The sequence below is a fragment of the Bacillus rossius genome, chromosome 7 (genome assembly GCF_032445375.1).
Source record: "Bacillus rossius redtenbacheri isolate Brsri chromosome 7, Brsri_v3, whole genome shotgun sequence".
Classification (NCBI taxonomy): Eukaryota; Metazoa; Arthropoda; class Insecta; order Phasmatodea; family Bacillidae; genus Bacillus; species Bacillus rossius.
In genome coordinates this window covers 38,012,027-38,032,193 of record NC_086335.1, presented here as the reverse complement: position 1 = coordinate 38,032,193, position 20,167 = coordinate 38,012,027, and the positions used below count along the sequence as shown (strand labels likewise).

The 20,167-nt window shown below is 40.7% G+C and overlaps 2 protein-coding genes across 2 annotated transcripts in view; one reads left to right on the top strand and one right to left on the bottom strand.

Moving 5' to 3' along the window:
* LOC134533835 (carbonic anhydrase 2-like) overlaps positions 1-20,167 on the top strand; it is a 70,706-nt gene that overhangs the window by 18,936 nt on the left and 31,603 nt on the right. The gene's annotated exons all lie outside the window — the stretch shown is intronic.
* Positions 1,259-8,703, bottom strand: LOC134534535 (uncharacterized). Its single transcript, XM_063373017.1, has 4 exons — positions 8,481-8,703; positions 6,152-6,221; positions 3,525-3,723; positions 1,259-2,233 (listed from the first exon to the last, which is right to left on the bottom strand). The coding sequence occupies exons 1-4, from the start codon at positions 8,701-8,703 to the stop codon at positions 1,259-1,261; spliced, it is 1,467 nt and encodes a 488-aa protein (XP_063229087.1).

Genomic DNA, 20,167 nt, shown 5'->3' with positions numbered 1-20,167 from the left:
CATCAGACGTAATGCCTAATGCACCATTTCCGCAATGTTTTGGACGTGACAATAAGGCAATGCCGAGTTAAAAATAATAATAATATGTGACTTCAACTACTACGTGGCAGCATGCAGTCTCTTGGACAGTTCCTGACTCAGTTGCGTTTTGCCCATCCTTATTCTAACCGTTATTACAACTGGCCGTTGCTTGGGTCGTCGTATCAGTTTCAGTGTCCCTGTTACGGACGCCGAGAGAAACTCCGTAGCTCCGCGGGAGGTGGGTGAACGCCGCGCAGGGGAGGGTGGGGGGAGAGCGTCCGTCACGGACGCGATGCACCAGGTCGGAAGGATAGGGCGCGGCACCCCTGGACGCGATTTACGATTTACAATTTACTCTTCGTTTTTTTCCAGGTAATTTCTGCGTTAAAATGTCGGAAATTTACTGTATTTTATAACTGCGTAGTTTATCGGTAGAATTTAGTTACCCTGTGTGTGTAAGTGTGTGTGTGTATGTATGTATATATGTATAATTAAATAAAATAATCTGGTCTATCCATCCTTCAGCTACTTTTATTTTGTCTACGGTTTGTTTTTAAACAACTCCATGCGATTGTCATTGGTTCGTGAATAAGCATCATGCGGTCCTTTGCAAGTAACAGTCGATGAACGGGAATCAGGAATCAGAAGTACCACTTTAACGAACCATCCAATATTTCACCAAAATCACATGACATAGACTGTACAACTGCCACCTGCGACGTGATTTCTTCAGGGAGTCGTCTCTTTGCGGAATTTAGACTGTTCAATTAAAACAACCTGGAACGATTGTGACAGGGATACAATGTACATTTATATATAAAGAAACAAAAGTATATTTATGTTATAATATGGTCAAAAAGTGTACAAACTGACATTTTTTGATGTGTTTATTTACATGTTACTGTGCTCTACAAAAGAACTGAAAACTGGCTTAGATAAAGCCAAGATTTGTTTTGTGTTTTTATTGTTTTTTTTTTAAGACATCTAGAAAGCAAGGCCATTAAAGATGCCACGTTCAACTATTCAGCGATATTCAGAAACCATACGGGAAACGCTCAGTATCCAGACCCGGGTACCAGTGGATCACTAGCGGAAAACCAGCGGAGAACCAGTGGAGCACCAGTGGAGAACCAGTGGAGCACCAGCGGAGAACCAGTGGAGCACCAGTGGAGCACCAGTGGAGCACCAGTAGAGCACAAGCGGAGAACAAGTGGAGCACCAGCTGAGCACCAGTAGATCACCAGCTGAGCACCAGCGGAGCACCAGCGGAGAACCAGTGGAGCACCAGTAGATCACCAGCTGAGCACCAGTGGAGCACCAGCGGAGAACAAGTGGAGCACCAGTGGGGCACCAGTAGATCACCAGCTGAGCACCAGTGGAGCACCAGCGGAGAACAAGTGGAGCACCAGTGGGGCACCAGCAGATCACTATCTGAGCACCAGTGGGGCACCAGCGGAGCACCAGTGGGGCACCAGTAGATCACCAGCTGAGCACCAGTGGAGCACCAGCGGAGAACAAGTGGAGCACCAGTGGAGCACCAGTAGATCACCAGCTGAGCACCAGTGGAGCACCAGCGGAGAACAAGTGGAGCACCAGTGGAGCACCAGTAGATCACCAGCTGAGCACCAGTGGAGCACCAGCGGAGAACAAGTGGAGCACCAGTGGAGCACCAGCGGAGAACAAGTGGAGCACCAGTGGAGCACCAGCGGAGAACAAGTGGAGCACCAGTGGAGCACCAGTAGATCACCAGCTGAGCACCAGTGGAGCACCAGCGGAGAACAAGTGGAGCACCAGTGGGGCACCAGTAGATCACCAGCTGAGCATCAGTGGAGCACCAGCGGAGAACAAGTGGAGCACCAGTGGAGCACCAGTAGATCACCAGCTGAGCACCAGTGGAGCACCAGCGGAGAACAAGTGGAGCACCAGTGGAGCACCAGTAGATCACCAGCTGAGCACCAGTGGAGCACCAGCGGAGAACAAGTGGAGCACCAGTGGAGCACCAGTAGATCACCAGCTGAGCACCAGTGGAGCACCAGCGGAGAACAAGTGGAGCACCAGTGGGGCACCAGTAGATCACCAGCTGAGCATCAGTGGAGCACCAGCGGAGAACAAGTGGAGCACCAGTGGAGCACCAGTAGATCACCAGCTGAGCACCAGTGGAGCACCAGCGGAGAACAAGTGGAGCACCAGTGGGGCACCAGTAGATCACCAGCTGAGCACCAGCAGAGCACCACATTCGCTCGGTTTCGCGCGACGGTGTCGACACCCGCCTTCACGTCGTGATTCACGGCAGTCATGCGGCGACCCCCGGCGCGGCCTACAGGCGCCTCGCTCCGCGGCGAAGACATGTCCATATCCAGGTCGCGCGACGCGGATTGGCCAATGGGGCGTCGCTGCCACGGTCTCGAAGATACGCACGACCGACACTGCCCGCGCACGTCGTTAATTAATTTATTTTGCTTCTGATATTTCCTATTTTTAAATTTATAATGCAATATTATTAAATTGTTAATAAAGATCGCAGGCTTTCGCGGCCATCGTCTGGAGTTGCTTGGCTTCTGGGATGTAGCCGCGTCCAAGGCGAAGATATCACAGATGTTTCGGTTGACGTTGCAGTCGCCATCATCAGGGAGCAGTTACCTACTGGAGCAGAGAACTGCTCCGTGATGATGGCGACTGCAACGTCAACCGAAACGTCGGCAGTATCAACAACTCAGAATCCAAGCAACTCCATATCTGTAATTGTTTATAAAGGGTATTTTTCTACTAAAAAAAATCCATATTTAATGGTTTTTATGAACTTAAGGCAAATTTCTTGACATTCCTAGCATGTATTGAAAGCATGAAATCATTTTGGATTAACCGTTCGTATGTAAAATTTGTCATTTCGTATATTATTATAAAAAACCAATAAAAAATAAGTTTTCCAATAACCACAGAAACATGAGTTTTTCAGGGTTTTAGGAAAACACAATTTTTATGAATACAATTAATACCATACTTAAAATAGTTTCAAGACGTGGGATACATATAAACGGTTCATCCAAAACTGTGTGCTACATGATTTCATGCTTTAAGTAAATACTAAATTTACACAATAATGTGCCTTTAAGTTCATGAAAACTATTACTTAAGGACTTATTTGGTTAGAAAAGAATTTAAAAAATAGTTTAAAATGGTTATATTTTGAATTTATTTACAAACATTTTAAAACATGAAATATTGGAGGGGAAAAAATAATGATACCACCGACGTAGCTGCTCCGGCAGCGAATACTAAGGAAGGGTGCGAAAACTAAGTGTAATTCTGGTCCAGAAATGTAGTTAAAAACACAGTTTCCGTATTCTGCATTATTTTATAGAATTCTACGTGTATTATTTAGTGTCCAAGTTTCTTATTATAAGTGTATTTGAAGTATGAGAACACGTTACCGAGGTTAGATGTTACACAGCTCTGGTGGGTACTGAGAGACTCGCTCACGTGTGTTGTTTTTTTTTTTGTGCCAGCCGCCCCCGCCGGATCAGGGGCACGTTGCCATGAATGCACTCCTGCACCGCGGCGCTACGGCGTGACGGGGGAGGGGCCAGGGGGGGTTTAGTTTCACAATCAGGACTGGGCCACGCCCCGTTCTCGCCTCCCAGCCGCGCCGGATTCCTGTATTCAAAACGAGAGAGCATGTCTCCGCCGCCCGAGGAATAACATCTGACGCCAATCCGCCAAGGCGACTCGACACGGACTCTTGTGTGGCGAAACGCTCTCTCGGCAGAGCTAACGAGCCCCGCCGATGGAAATGAATCGCCGCCAGATAGGCATTTGTCAAGCCTCAATTACACGCGGGGGCTTTGAGATTCACTGAAGTGGAGTCGGACTCCCGAACATTTCCGAACGTATACGAAGTTAGCCGCTCACTCACTCAAAAAATACATTTTGTAATAATTCATAAAATTTTACGTTTTTTTGACTAATTTAAATGTTGATGGCCTTACGTAACGTGCAAAAACCCACCCTTCCAAGAAAAAAAATATTTTTTTACGATAATAATTGTATTCCTGCGACACACCTAACCTCAACCTACATTTTACGGCACGCACGCGAATAACCCGATTGACTGACTCGGGTTCAATGAATCTCGCCAAATCTTGTACACGGCTTTTGAAGTGGAACTGGTTTAGTAAAGCGATGGAGAAAGTATTTAAGATGGACCACCGACAGTCTCGATAATGATGAATTGAACTAATTTCTGCGACCATTGCAAAATTGGTCACTATAGTAAAACACTCTCGCTGAAATAATAATTATGTTGAACGCCAATAATTTTCCGTAAATTTTTTTAATACTTGGTTAAAATGGTAGTTTTTAAAAGCGGGTTTTTGCTAATACGCGAGACAATTAAATGTTTTATCTTTAAAACATTCGTAAGCGAATACCTTACAAAATCAGTGCCCTTGAAGTAAAGTTCTACCATACTTGGTGTTTGGCGTGTTGCATACACTGCAGCCGTTGCAAGTTTTTTACTTCTGAATTTTATACTAGCATTTCTCGAAAACTGCGAGGCAGAAGGGAAATGACACTAGGCGATGTTGTTCCTCTAGTTTAGTTAAAAATACGTTTAGTGTTCAATTTTGAATACTTGATCTATTATTAGTAGAAAACTAGTTGGTCAGCTCCAACTTGAAAGGCGCTTACAGGCCTTCTGAAGCACCTTAGAACATAAAGGCGGAATTGCAATATCCCGTCGCCTCTGTCCGTCATCGGTGCGTCCGTGTATTTTTCATCCGCCAACGCCACGCAGCCAGCCAAGCGATCTACGACTTGACTTCTTCCGTCCGTCAAAATATTTTCCCAAGTAAGTGCTACCAACAATCGGTGTTTTTTTCCCCTCAGATACTGATTTAGATGATTTTTTACTATTTATGTCGTGTTTTTGGTACGTATTGTATTAGCATTTCCATCAGAAAAATTCAGAGTCGTGATTGAAATGTTTGGACATGAGTTAAAACGCAATTTTATTATACAAAACATCTGAACGACTAAATTCAAACACCACAGTCTTGTATTCTGGTGACAGTTGACTGCCGCAGCTAAAACCATAGATATATAACCCCTCCGTCCGTCCGTCAAAAGTATGAGTTTGACAAACATTTTTACGGGCCGACGGATGAAATTTTTTCGGGGCAACTGATTGGCTGCAGATCACGTGACCGAAGGACGGATGAAGGCGACGGGCTATTGTTTTTCCACCTTTAGCCATATATGATTGGCATTTGGTGGGGGTAATTTCTGTAATGCGACGTAACTGTGTAACCGGAAGTAATGCGACGGAAAAGTGTAACAAGATGTAAGGAGCGACGGGGCTGACATCTGTGGCGGATGGCGCGAACCAAAGTCCACAAAAACAAAGAGAAACTTTATAGTATTAACTGTTTAACTGATTTTTAACAAGATGGATGGTATTTTAATAAAATTCCTTGTCGAAAATCATGTCCAAAGCCGGGGTTTAGTATTTTTTAAAGTCTTTTTTCGCATTCATCGGAAAACATTTCATTATATAGTTTATTACCTAGGTTTGCAAATGGAATGATTCGTTAGTCGACGTAGCTGCTCCGACAGCGAATTCTAGCGGCGGGTCTGGAAAGTACGTGTGATTCGCGTCCAGAAATTGAGTTGAAAACACATTTTGCTTATATTTATCACACTCGGAATTATTTTTAAGACTTCTAGGTTACATTCCGTGTCCGAGTTTTGTATTATAAGTGTATTTGCAACATGAGAACACATGAATTTGCTTGTCACCCAGGTTAGATGTTACACATCTCTGGCGAGTACTAAAAGACTCGCTCACTGGTTTATTTCGTGCGTGTGTGTGTGTGTTTGTGTTCACGTCGGCAGCAAGGTCATTCGAGAATAAATAGCCGCTACCCAGCATGCACCCGGAGCGATCTCACCTAAACCGCGTACAAACCGAAGCCAGGGCGGGGCGGACTGTAGTTCGAGCCCAGAACACGAGTTCAGCGCGCCAACTCACATTTGGTCGATGACGAAATATCCTCCCACTGGTGATACGTGTTGAGGGGGTGAAGGAGTTGGGGGGGGGGGTAAACGGGACCAGTGCTCCCCCTCTCACGATCACCCTGTGGGAGCGAAGTCCGCCGAGGCCTCCTTCGCACTCGCGGGCGCTTGGGTGATCGAACCCGCGTCACCTAGGCGGCAGGCCACGACACTCAGGACACCATGCTGGTTTCAACTATTTAGCCAGATTTTTTTTATTTTAAAGATTTATAATTAGGGACTGGAAAAAATTCGCGGTTTCAGTGACCTCTAGGATAGACTCCACAATCCTCAACAAACGTTGATGATTTTGGTAAAATCTTTTCTTGACTTCATGTAAGCTTTTGGACATACATAGCTTACATCAAGTCATGCACTCCCATCGCACAAATCTTTCAAAAGATAATAAAATCTTTTCTTAGTGGATGTGTACGTAGCCAAAGGAATAAACGTGCCAAATTTCAAGTCCGTAGGTCTTACAGCTCCCGAGAATTTGTGATGAGTGAGCACAATATTGTTGTCAATATTTAATATGCAATCACAAATACACCCCCACCCTCAAGAGGTCATGTTGATTTTTTTTGCCTTTATCGTCATTACTATTTAATCTACACCTATAAAACAATACCGTGACTGACTAACAGACAACGCACAGCCCAAACCGATGGACCTAGAGATTTGACCCGCGTACACGGGCACACGTACTGAGTGAAGAGCTTCACAAATAAAACCACGCGATTTGATAACTGCTCAACATATTCGAGAGGGGTCTGTTTACGAAAATCGTTTAAGGATACACCGCGGGCGGATGGGTTTTTAGTTCTGTTTACGTATTTCATTTTTAAACTGTATTTTAGTAAGAGTAAAAATTGCCTAAAGCACGTGTTTTCAGAATAATTCCAAAGCATGAAACACCCGGTACAGATTCTTGAAAGCACTCGAAGGGACTTGAGTTACACGTTTATCGTCAATATTCCCCGTCACATGAAGTTGTGGTCACCGCTCAAATCTCATAGTTCTCATTGCGCGTCAATCCAGAGCCTTGCGTTTAGAGGCGACACGACGCCAGAAGCACCAGCCAGCGTCGCTCAGCCCGAACTGACAGTTTGGACTGAACTGAGGTCTTCCCCACACACGACCAGTCTTGTGGTTGTTGCTGCTGTTCATCGTAGACATTTGAAAAAAATTTGGATGTTGCAATTTGCAGATTCACTTTTAGTTAGAAAAAAAAAAGAAAACAAAAAGCAAAGCAACCGAAGAGTGTAAACAAAGATGTCCGACAACACACCCAGACGATGGACTGTTGGATTGATTGTTTGGACTGACAGTTCGGACTGGCAAGAAGCAGTTTGGACCGAGGGCTCTTGTGCTCCTCCCCCAACGGACCTCAGGGGATTTCCAAGCCGACGATAATTTTTATTATATTAATTGTTAACATATATTTAATTTGGCATTAATCATATGGTTTCGCTGGTAGTTCTTTTATTTTATTAACGTATACAAAATTAAGTAATTTTATATTACTAATATAATTTTTTTTCACCTCGGTAGGGCCGCTACTGGCTAAGAAAGTAAACCGCGTCATTTTGTTAGTTGATCAGTCCACTCTCCTCACTCACACGCGACAGTTTTTTGCGAACTGACAGTTGAGACAGCACGACCGGATTGTCATGTCTAGCCAGGGCTTCCTGTGGTCGCCGCCGGATGAGTCCAGGCACGTCCGGGCCTCAACCGGCTGTAAACCCGTCGGGCCGAGGTACGGCAGATCGGAGGATAGTCCGAGGAGACGAGGACATCCAGTTAAGTGATTCTGAAGAGTGGCGGTCGGCTAGCTTGTTGGCGAACGGTCTCATGCCGTATAGACGCCAAGTTGCTGGTAGTACGGGAAGAATCCATGAATGGTGTCCCTCTGAGGTTTCCTCGAAGGCTCTGGATTCTGATTGGGTATAGGAATGGTACTTGGTAGTGGTGCTCTGATCGCTTGGAGCAGACTCCAAGGGTTCTCTATCATTATGCGGAGTCAACGTGGTGAGCGACGACACAGCTCCGGTACTAGCCTGGACAGCTGGCAGAGGTTGGATAGTACTCCACCGGGCCACGGGTTCACTGGGTGACTGAGGGGTCCCAGTGTGATGTGGGAGATCGGGTAAGGCGCCAACAGTGCTGATAACGTCTAAGATCTAAGGACGCAGCCAATTGTCTGGCTAGCTGAGTAAGGCAGGAGGTGACGGGGGTGTCTAAGCTGGGATGGGTATAGCCTCGGCCTCTGGTCATAGATGGATCTCTAAATCCTCTCCTGTTTCGCGAACACGGCGTATTCCGCATCCACGCCCGTGGCCGGTAGGGCTCAGGCTGAGAGTGCTGGGTTACCAAACCGAAAGGAGGAGAAATCCTCTGATCGGTCCACTGACCTCGCTCACGCACGACTATAGTAACTGGGACCTGGCAGTCGGGACTGACCGTGTGACACTGGCTGGGCGCGGCCCCCCAGGAGGGAGCGGCAGAGCCGGGAAGGTCGGGAGAGGAGGACCGTGTAAAGCGGGGCGCGGCCAGGCGGTGTCTCCCCACGGCTGCTGCGGGCTCCCGGCCGCGAATACACCCCGGCGGAGGGGCTGGGGGAGTAAGGGGGGGCATACGCGAGAGAGAAAGGCGTTTACCGGCAGTAATTACCAACTCCCTCGGCCGTTCATGTTGCAACGCCAGGCTGCGTGATATTGTGTACCACAGTCTCTCCAATTTTCCGTTAGGGCACTTTTTTTTTTAATATGAATAATATTCACGTACGAAGTATTTGCATACTACACTTACGAAATCACCCTTCTAAAAATCTTGCCTGTACGTAGCTGTAATCTTGAACATTCCGCAGCATTAAAATTAAAAGAAAGGAACGTAATAAAATTAATGTAAAATTTCATACCAAAGTATCTGTTACCTGGAACGTACGCAGAATATCATTTGGGGAAGGGAGAGAGGAATAGAACCTTTTTTTCCCCTGCTGTTTGCTTTAAAATATTTTCATTTTGTTGGTGGGAAATTACATGCTTTATATTAGCTTCACCTGTATGTTTGTCTGTCCGTCTGTAACTCTTTCGACTAAGAGTGAGTGGCTCATCACTGTAAAATGTCCCACCAATTTCATTACGTTCGTTAGCCGAGCGGTCTAAGGCGCGCGACTTCTGTGACGTCAGCTTCCGGATTCAGCGATCATGGATTCTACTCCCGGCCACGCCGAAAAAAAAAAAAAATGTTTTTTTTTTTTTTTCCGGTAAATTCTAAGATTATATCCATACATCTAACTGTAAATGATTCGGAGAGACTTTACCATTTCTTTGTGACGTTGCAACTCCAAATAGTTATCTCAGATGGTAATAGGTAGTGTCGGTAACTCATTTCCCTATGATAATTATACATAAATATAGTTTAAAAAACTAAAGAAACATGCTTTTAAAGATTATTAAACTAAAAAGTAAAAAATAATTTTAAAATTTAATTTATGACAATAGTATATAAGCAATACTAGTATAAATGAGAAAAAAGCATGGGGCGCTTAATATACAAAAAATATAGCACAAAGCGCTCAAGCTTTTTTCTCATTTATACTAGTATTGCTTATATCCTATTGTCATAAATTAAATTTTAAAATTATTTTTTACTTTTTAGTTTAATAATCTTTAAAAGCATGTTTCTTTAGTTTTTTAAACTATATTTATTATTTTTAGGCTATCTTAGACTTTTGCGGGAGAGGGGGATATTTAACCTCATCGCCCCAACACCTTCTGAAGGCCACTGGCAGTTTTAACCGGACTCAGCAGCGTGTGATAAGATATAAACCACACCCCCCTCCAATTTGCCGCCAAATACGTTGTTTAATCCCGTGCAAGTTGTGATCACGCGTGTCCGCCAATGGAAGAGCTGGCGCGCTGGGATCGACTCGCCGAGCGACCAACCTGCTTCCGGAATGAGTACCAGACCTCTGCCACCAAGCCTGGATGGGCGACGAGACGAGAATGGAGCATCGACGGAATGAATGGTTGGAGAAATAAACAGGAGTACCTACCCGGAGAAAAAAACCACTATCGACTCTCGGCAACGTCCGTCACGTTTACCCCACACGCTGGAATTGCCAACATTCATTTTTTAAGAGCAAGAATGTGGTTTGAAGTAGTTTTTCGAAATATTATGTATACATTGATCATTCATACTTTTTTTTTAAGATTAAATTTAGATAGTAACTTTTGTCAGGTGTGCAAATTTCATCAAGAAGTATCAAAGTTATGTTTTAAGGGTGGGAAAGGATGATCGCGGAGAAAAAAAAAGGGGGGGGCGGGGTAAAGTGCTTGTCGAAAGTTCATGTGGCCAGTGATCTTTCTACAGTTTCGAAACAAATACGGACAGTAACTTTAATTTGACTTTATTCGTCAATAGGACAGAATTTTATCCAGAATTTAAAAAATTCTACTTTATGGGGTGGTAAAAGGGGATGGGAATATATATATTTTTTTTTCAAAATATTATGTTGACAGTGACATTACTCTTATCTTGAAGGGCACGTGTAGCTCAAGCTTGGAATTAGACCTTATAGTTGTGATTTACTTGTATTATAAGGTGTTATTAACTACAGAATGTAAAATCACCAAAAAAACTCAATCAAATGAGCTAAGTATTAAAAGTTAAGATAATATTTTACTAGACAAATAACAAGTAGACTATATTTTTTTAAAATTTAAGTGTTACAAAAAACAATATATTTGATTTAAAAAAGTAAATATATGTATTGCCATTTACAGGATTCGAACCTGAATTACGAAACCACGCATTGAACCACTTTGATAAACAGACAAAAATTTAATCTGTGAAGGATTTTGATATGCAAGGATTATAAAGTATTTTTAAAATTGCAACTATTTATTTTTGACTATTAAAGTTGAAAAAATGTATTCCAGGATACATTTTAAAATGTATCACAAATATATATTTGGCATACCGATACTCTTGGTGGGTTCCACTATGTTCATGAAAGCGAATATGTGTACAGGTTAATGTCCCCACACGGGTCGGCTTCCTGGGCGTATTCGGCTCGTGTGCAGGTGCAGCAGAAACGCGCATGCGCTTCAGAAATCAAACTGTTAAATTTCTGTGGCATGCTGCGCGCGCAGTTAGCTGCATTTCCGTCGCAGCCTAAAATTTCACCCTCAACGGGTCTAAATAAGTCTTTCAGAACTCGCCATTGATGTGCAAACATCTAACCTCGGTAACGAGCAAATCCGCGTGTTCTCATTTCGTTCGTGTTGCAAAAGAAACTTATAATACGATACTCGGACACGAACTTTAAAGTACCTGCAATACTGTAAAATAATCTCGAGCTTCATAAATATACCAATATATAAAATATTCGCTTTTCAAACAAACGAAATTTCTGGACGCGCATAACACGAGTAATTTCTGCGGCCGCCGCTAGAATTCGCTGCCTGAATCGTAAGCTTTGTTTACCACCATCACAAGCAGATTGCAGCAGGAAACAAACGGAAATTTTAAACTATTAGAAACTGCCCCGATAAAAGCGAAAAAGACCTGTAAAAAAAATCCCAAACGCTGGCTTTAGGCCTGATTTTCAACAAGGAATTTTATTAAACTATTTAAATTCGTTAAACAGTTAATGCTATAAAATTTCCTCACAAGTTATATATTATACTTAAATGGCATTATTAAAATATTAACCTTAAATACTTTTAAACACATATTATAACACTAAGTATATGTTTGTATTTTTTTTGCTTAAACGATTAAAATCAGTCTGTAAATTCTGCCTACAAACAAACCTTAACCTTATTGAGCTGATTATACATTATTAGTTTATTATATTATAATGTTATTAAAAAGTAAAAAAATTCCAATAACGAGATTTAAGGTTAACAAACGCATGCTCTACCGCTGTAATACTAAGCAAAATGGGAATTTATAAGGAGAATATCAAATGTAGCCTAAAGTCAGTTTTCTTACATTTTTTAAAACTTGGGTAAATTTTTCTATGACTTTTTTAATTTCCCAAATCAATTGAGGGGTAGTTTCACTATCATAAAATTTCATTTGGCACACTAATACGTTTCGTATGTCCCGTAATGTTAATGAAAGCGACTATATACGTGTTTATGTTGTTACATGTGGGTCAGCCATCTTTGTGCCGAATTTCCGTTCATTGACTTCCGTGCCATTTTCACGAAATTACTTCTACCAAATGCCGTATACCGAGAGTTAAGATGTAAAAAAAAAATTGTGTGCGTGGAGTCTACGTCGATGGAAGTGAAACTTCTCACTTACTATATATATATATATATATATATATATATATATATATATATAGTAAGTGAGAAGTTTCACTTATATATATATATATATATATATATACATATATATATATAGAACAATTATTAGTATTTTTGATTCAACAAGAAATAATAATTGAGAACAGTAAGGATACGAGTACGATATCAAATGAAAAAAGTCCCTTCGGATGTTCCACTATTAGATTTTATGTATCAGTTTGGAAGTGATTTGTGACAAAATTGCAACAGTTATCTTGTCCACAAAATTGTGATATATATATATATATATATAAAGTTTTTAGTTGACTATGTTTTTGGGATCTATGGACCATGAAACGAAAAATTATATAAAAAGTTTTCCGAAAGTCGCGCCATTTTAACGGCTAAAATATGTAGTATTTCTTTGAAATCAACCATAAATGCCCCCCCTTTTTTTGCGCCTTTTACTCTCACATCCGTTCACTAGCACTTATTGGCACCTCTTTTGGCGGTTTATTCCCACGTTGCCTTTGATATCTCTTATCTGCTTCTGCCTTTTTATTATTTTTAGGCATGATGTTAAATAATGATCCAGCTAAATAAAATGAAAGATAAAATAGAAACACTCCAATCAAACATAAATTACACTTATAAAGTCCATCTCATTAATCTAGAAGTCCTTGTGACACTTAAAATTACAGTGTTCACATACCAAAAATAAATTACACTTATAAAGCTAACACTATTCACATACAAAATAAATTATACTTGTAGGCTTAAGCAAATGGCACAAATTAATTACTCTTTTCCAAATGAATTAATAAATTGAAGATATTTTAAATTAAGTTAAAGTTTTATAGTAGCGACAATCTTTAGCCGTTACGAAGGAATAGACAAACACTAACAGCGTCACGATAATTCCGTGGCTTCACTGCTGCGTCATTTCTACATATCCCCTGCCGTCTCCCCCTCCGGCCGTTTCAACTAGCACATAGCATGCTCCGCTACGAACCTATTCCCCACTCCTTGACGTCTTCTCATTCGATCGTTAGTGCATGCGTTCAGGGCCGGATTTAGGGGAGGGCAACCGGGGCGAAAGCCCCGGGGCCTCCACAAACGGAGAGCCCCCACAAATCCTTTCATATTCTTTTTTCGCTGTTTTACCTTTATCTACAGTACTTTGTATGATTATATTATTGTTAAATATTAACATAAATATTCATTAACACTAAAATTTAATTTCATATAATTCTTGTCTCCGATTATATTTATGTATGTCTTTTTAAATACTAAGAGAATCTACTTGATTTCACAATAAATTATTTATTGGAAAACTCGACTGAAAAAAATTGTTCATTTTATTTGGAAAATAATTTGGGGCCAGGGGGCCTCCGCTCCTCTGTTGCCCTGAGGCCTCCAGACCTCTAAATCCGGCCCTGCATGCGTTGGACACTACCGGTTCCCCCATCACGTAACTAACTGTTCCCCTCATGCGATCGGAATTTTCGTAACGCTGGAAGACTGTAAGCCCCTCAGCAAAGAAGTTTCACTTCATAAATGTTTATGCAAAGTCCCTGTGAATTGGAACGCTCGTCTCTCGACTCGAGACTTCGGGCATTCCTTGATATCGATTGGACAGTTCGACCAGCGTTTCCTACGAGCTGAGGAGTGACAGAGAGAACTCACAGGTTTGTTTCCACTCACGGGCCTGAACTAGGTCGTTCCTAGAGAGGTTTATTTTTAACTATCGCCAGATAACTCTCAGAGTGACGCCTGCCGGGCTGAGCGCGCGGCCTGCCTATAGATGGAGGTGTTGAACCAGCTCCTTCTACGGCTTCCTAGCATCGAGTTAATTAACAGGATGTTTGTATGCTACTGGCCCGTAAGGCGTAAAAAAAGAAAAAAAAAAACTTGCGAACATAATACTCAGCGAAACGAGTAGAGAAAAGACAACAAACCAATAATTAGTTAACAAAGTACCTAGTGTTTTCAAAACTTAAGAACCAGCAACTGAATTAAAGCCTGCATCATGTATATTGTCTCGAATTTAACTGTTCTCAACAGCACCTGTTTGGCAACAGCAACACTTTATGCTATTATATGCCAGCACTCAAGTACAAAATACTTTCCAGGTTTTTTTCCCAAGTGCTCAAAAAAAAACCTTTTTACAAAATACGCTTCATGACGTTACAAAAGCTAATCTCTTCACATGTAAACAACTGTGCATAAATGTTCTTGCGTTTCTTATCTCTTCGCACATTGACTTTCACGGCAATATTCAACGCTTTTATTTCTGACTAACACAAAACATTTTGTTTATGTTATTTTACAATTTTTTTTTTTACTTTATCGATGAAATAACCTTTACTTTTGGACCACAAAAATTAAAAAATATCTCTAAAATTTAATTAAGTACTTTATAGAAAGCATGATGTTAATTGATAGCAAATATTTCTAACTTTAAATACGCAGAACAAACGAGAATCTAGTTCCAGAGGTCATCGGTTTATAAAAGACTCTCTAAATGAAACATCTAAGGGTCTAATAGATTTTCCCCTGTTTTTTTTTTATCAAAATAAATTATCTTTAGAAACTGGAAAAATTCGTGTTTTCAATTACTTCTAGGATAGACTCCACGATCTTATACTTACTTGGGCAAATAACATCTGTCCATTGGCTATTAACTCATGACACCTGTTAACCGGGATGCTTGTGATTCGATACTTCATTTGTTGTGAGTTTTTCATTGGCTCAGAGTCCTTCAGGTAAATTTTGGTCCAACCACTAAAGTGCATGAATGTGAACTAGCTTGGATTCTAGCCTATCGTGAAATGAATCCACGAATTATTCCGGTCTATAATGATCGTGTATTAGGCAGTGGTAATATTGATAATATGCGGCTAATGGCCAGAGACCCGCAATATGTGCGTTATTTTCTGGCGCCAGGATGTACTCCACACTCTTGTACGTGAATTAGTTACTGGCAGCTGGCTCAATGTCTTATGGTCCTTCGAAATTTGTAATATTTTAATGGTCTCTTGGCCTCCAGAATGTGTCAAAACTACCGACGATACAATTGGACCGTATTTAAATGTATACTAGCACGCATCCTAGCCTTTATCAAAATAGTAACGTGAATTCGGCAGGAGTTTTTTAAACCAACCCCTGCAATTCCAAATGTTCTGTAATAACAGCTAAGCAGTTCTACACAGAAAAAAAAATCCTTTGGGAACATGTTGCCAAAAAAGGTTTGTAATACTGCAAGAAAGATATGTACCTACAACACTTGGCTATGGCTATTTTTGTTTTCATTCATGAAATACGTTTATCGAAATAATTCTAAGCATTTCTTGGGAAAATTGGTGCTTATTTTTATATTTTAATTATTTATTTAAGCATAATTTATTAACACATGGAAAAGATAATTGAACATTCAATAATTTGACTTAATTTTGTTTTATTATGCTTATTACTGTGCGCAGGTAATACCGGAAAGCTATTCAGGGAACGGTTTACAAATAAATTTAACTGTTGGACAACACAAAGCATAAATTCCTGGGTAAGAGCCCGAACCCAGAAATACAGAGAACATTATTTTGTAGTTGATACAGTTGTTGTCATGTAAATGTACATATTGACAAATATCGGTAATTTTACATGGATATTTTTGTTCCAATTGCAAAAAAAAATACAGTGTAGTTACTGACAATTTTCACTGTTGTTGATGATACATCGATTGTCTCAGTGCCGGTCTTGTAGTATCGGAAAACGGCCGCAGTGCAGTGACCCTTCCCTTGTCACCCAACCCTCTTTTTTTTTCCAGAGCCGATACTCCGTCCTTGGTACCGTAAGCACCCGCCGTTTCACAGCGGGAGTGGCAAACAAATAATAAAAAAGTAAAAAAAAAACGCGCCAAGGAAATGCAAAACACCGCCAAGGATTTATACATCCGCCTTCAGACCGCGGAACTAGTCACAGGCGTCCGACACTCCATTATCGGCGATCAGATCGGAACGGAACGAGAAAGGGAAAAGAAGAAGAAAAATTAAAGTGTTTCTTTTTCACTTATTGGCTGCGTGGTTCTTGTAACATTAAAGTGTTTTTTTTTCCTTCTTCGCGGTATAAGATCTGTTTTAGCACTATTCCACACAAATGTCATGCAGAATACCGTACAAAACCAGTAGAAGGATATGATTACTCAGTGACAGATTTTCTCAAATCCGAAATACAAATTTGATTCCTAGAAGAGTCCATAGAATCCGAATATAAAAGAGTGGAACGAAATCGTACATAAAAAAACACTGAAATTTGAGTTTTTAAGAAACATTCAATCCATCAAATTTTTATTATTAAAATAAAAATAGGTCATGTGTGCACTAGAGTTAAAAAAAAAAAAATATTTTAAAAGAACTGTAGCTTGCAGCAATTACAAACATGTCTTCGGTAATTTTTGTAGCTATAAATAACGTAATCCCTTTCAATGAAAGGTGCGGGATTTTAAGATTCCTAATTTCTCGTCCTTGGAAGCTTTGTCCTTGAACATAAAATGTTTCGAACACTAAATATTTTATGGCATTGGAGGATTTGAGAATTTTAGTGGCTCATCCCTAATAATATTTATTTTCTGTACTTTTTAAAAAACTTCACCTTAAATTTACGAATAACGATGGTTAAAAAATTATGCAGGGATCTTCGTAAAATTACGGTTAACTTCGTAACTACGCGGGTTACTAAGTTCACTTCCTTTGAGTATGAATCTACAAGGATAATTTTGGCATATCGGCAGATCTGTCGGAGATTCTAGGCCATGCTCGGACGTGGTCGGGCGCCATCATCAACTGACGTCACAGCACGCCGTCTCCTGGCAGTTCCTGACTCCGAGGGGTCGGAGGGCGGGTGGGACAAGAAGGGGAAAGGAAACAGCGGGCGCAGGAGGCGGAAGAGCGGGCGTGTCGAAGCGACCGCTGGAGCCTGAAGGCGCTCGGCGCGTGCGCGGGGGACCCTAACTTCCGGCCGGGGGGCGACGCCGAGGTCGTGCTGCGAGGGGGGAGGGGGTACTCGCGACCCGGCAAGGCCGTCCGAGGAGACACTGGCAGCCACTGCATTCCACCTACCAATCTTTTCCCCGCACTGCAATTTTTTTTTTTTTTGTAAACGGATCAGACATTGACGTAACTTTTGTACGTTTACATAAAAAAAAATTGGTTGTCTGTAAAGTCGGTTTACGGACGATAGTTTAACGTGACATCGTTTTAACAAAACATTGATGAAATGATTGGATACTTTTATTAGTAAAATTGAATATTTTTTTATTGAATTATCACTATTTTGTATGGATACAAAGAAGGAGTGAAATGAAATATACAATTTAATTGATAAATAAATACTTTTATTTGCACTCATTAATTCAAATATGTTTATTACTTTAACGAAGAGATTATTTTAACTATAACTTTTATACATGTTTGCTATTTAACTTCTTCCAATCTGTGTTATTCTGTTAAGGATAGGACGATGATAGGAAAAGTAGGAAACGAATGGGAGTGTTTCAAGTTTAATGTGCCTCAAAAAAGTCAAATCGATGGTTGTTCCATTCGAATGGAAGAGAGATAAATGCGGCGCAAGCGTACAATGAGCGTAACGGGACACAGTGTAACGGGATAATGTGCGTAACGGGACACTTTTTCGTGTGTGCAGCCGGCGTTCATCGATTTATTAGACGCTGTCACGTCAAAAAAAAAAACCTGTATCACTACAACTTTATGTTCTCAGTAATACTGGGTCCGGAGTCTTACCCAGGCATTCATGCTTTGCGTTGTCCCGTCACCTACAATAGTTGAAGAGTTATCTGTAAACTGTTCTGTGAATAGCTTCCCAGTATTAAACTGCGCGTATTAATAAGCATAATAAACCAAGTTAAAGCCCAATCTTTGCAATGGTTTAAAATAATTATTCTTGAATGAAATATATCGTTTAAAAATTTAAGATTATGTACCAATTTTCGAAAGAAATACTTAGTACTATCTCGAAAAAGTATTTCATATATGCAAAAAATAACCATAGCCATGTGTTGTACGCAGTTACAATATATTTCTTGTAGCATTTGGAACTATTTCTTGGAAACTGGTTTCCAAAGGATACTTTTGAAAAAGTACAGGAAAAAAAAATTGTGCAGCAGTGTTTTGCGTTAAGGCTGGGTTATAAACTACGCAAGGAACATAACGTATAAACAGCGCAACACGCTACCAACTTTAGAAAATCACATATTATATGAAGCATCAAAGTCGCAAGATGTCACCAACCCTATTAATTAATATTTCTTCCCCAGGTTTCTTTAGAAATTTATAATTATCATGAAATAAGCGCGCATCACACAACAGAAATGTAACAGGTTGAAAGTCCAGGGCGCATGTATAGCCACGAGCCGAAATAGTGAAGGTGGTGGACCCACGTGTGGCCACATGCGCCCGTATATATTCATTTTCGCGAAAATCGGGGGATGTACTAAGCGTATTGGTGTGTCAAAGTAAACTTTGTAGTAATGAAACTATCCTGATACACATCTTGTAAACTTGAATAGTCATAGCATTATATAATCGCAACTTTAAAAATACTTGAAATTTACAAGCAGTAAAAAATGTGTTGAAACAATCATGACGTCAAAGATCTAATGCTGTTGGTTCTCTAAAGCACTATGTACGCGGCGCTATTTTTTAAGTATTTTTCAGATTAAAAGACGCAGTCCAATAGATACATTAAAACAAAATTAACCTTTTAATATCTTAAAACATATATTATAACCCTAAGTACATGTATGTATATTTGTTTTTTGCTTAAACGACACCAATCAATCAGTAAATAGTTCATACAAACCAACGTTTACATTACAGAGCTGACTAAACATTTAAGATTTAACAGTAACAATTTCATCATGAAATTCGTTTATTCAACATGGTGTCAAATCAATGTAGGCTAACAATTGTATGTGTTTCTACAGTATACAGAACGCTGCACTATCTCTAAATTTCATTGTTAAAGAAGGGTTGTCAAAATTATAATGCAAATTTTTAAATATATTATTTCATTTTATGATAATAAATTGTATCATAAGATATTAAATGATAGTTGTACTATTATAAAGTTTAGTGTGGCACACCAATACGCTTAGTACACCCCCCAGTGTTCGCGAAAGTTAATATATAAGGATGAATTAGAAGAGTTTGCCATCTTTTTGAGATTTCTGAGACTCCCGCAGATTGCAGTACCGTGTTTACACCATTCCGTTCCAATCTACTTCCGTTCCACTCACGAAATTATTCTTACCAAACGCCGCGTACCGAGACTAAAATGTTTATACATCAAAAAACAAAATACGAAACAAAACTACTCATCTTTTTGGCGTATTCTTGAATGCTTTCCGTAGACGGACACCGTTTGGATAACGTGAGCATTTTTTAAACCACCGCGTGTTCATTTTCTGGAGCTCTGCACACCGCGTGTGTTCCCAGGTAGGCGAGGCCCTTAAGGGGCCCGCCTCGTCAGGGGTGTATGTGTGTTAGTGAGGCGGGGTGATAAGCGCGACATTCGCTGGTGCTTCCAGCGCGGTATAGCCTCTAAGCGCAAGGCTCTGAACTGGCGCGCATTCGTCTCGTCGTCACAGGATAACTGTGAAATTTGAGCGGTGACCGTAACATTTAATGGCGGAGAAATGAAGATAAAGGTGTTATGCAAGCCCCTTAAGTGCTTTCAAGAATCTGTACTGATTGTTTTATGCCTAAAAATTACTCTGAAAACAC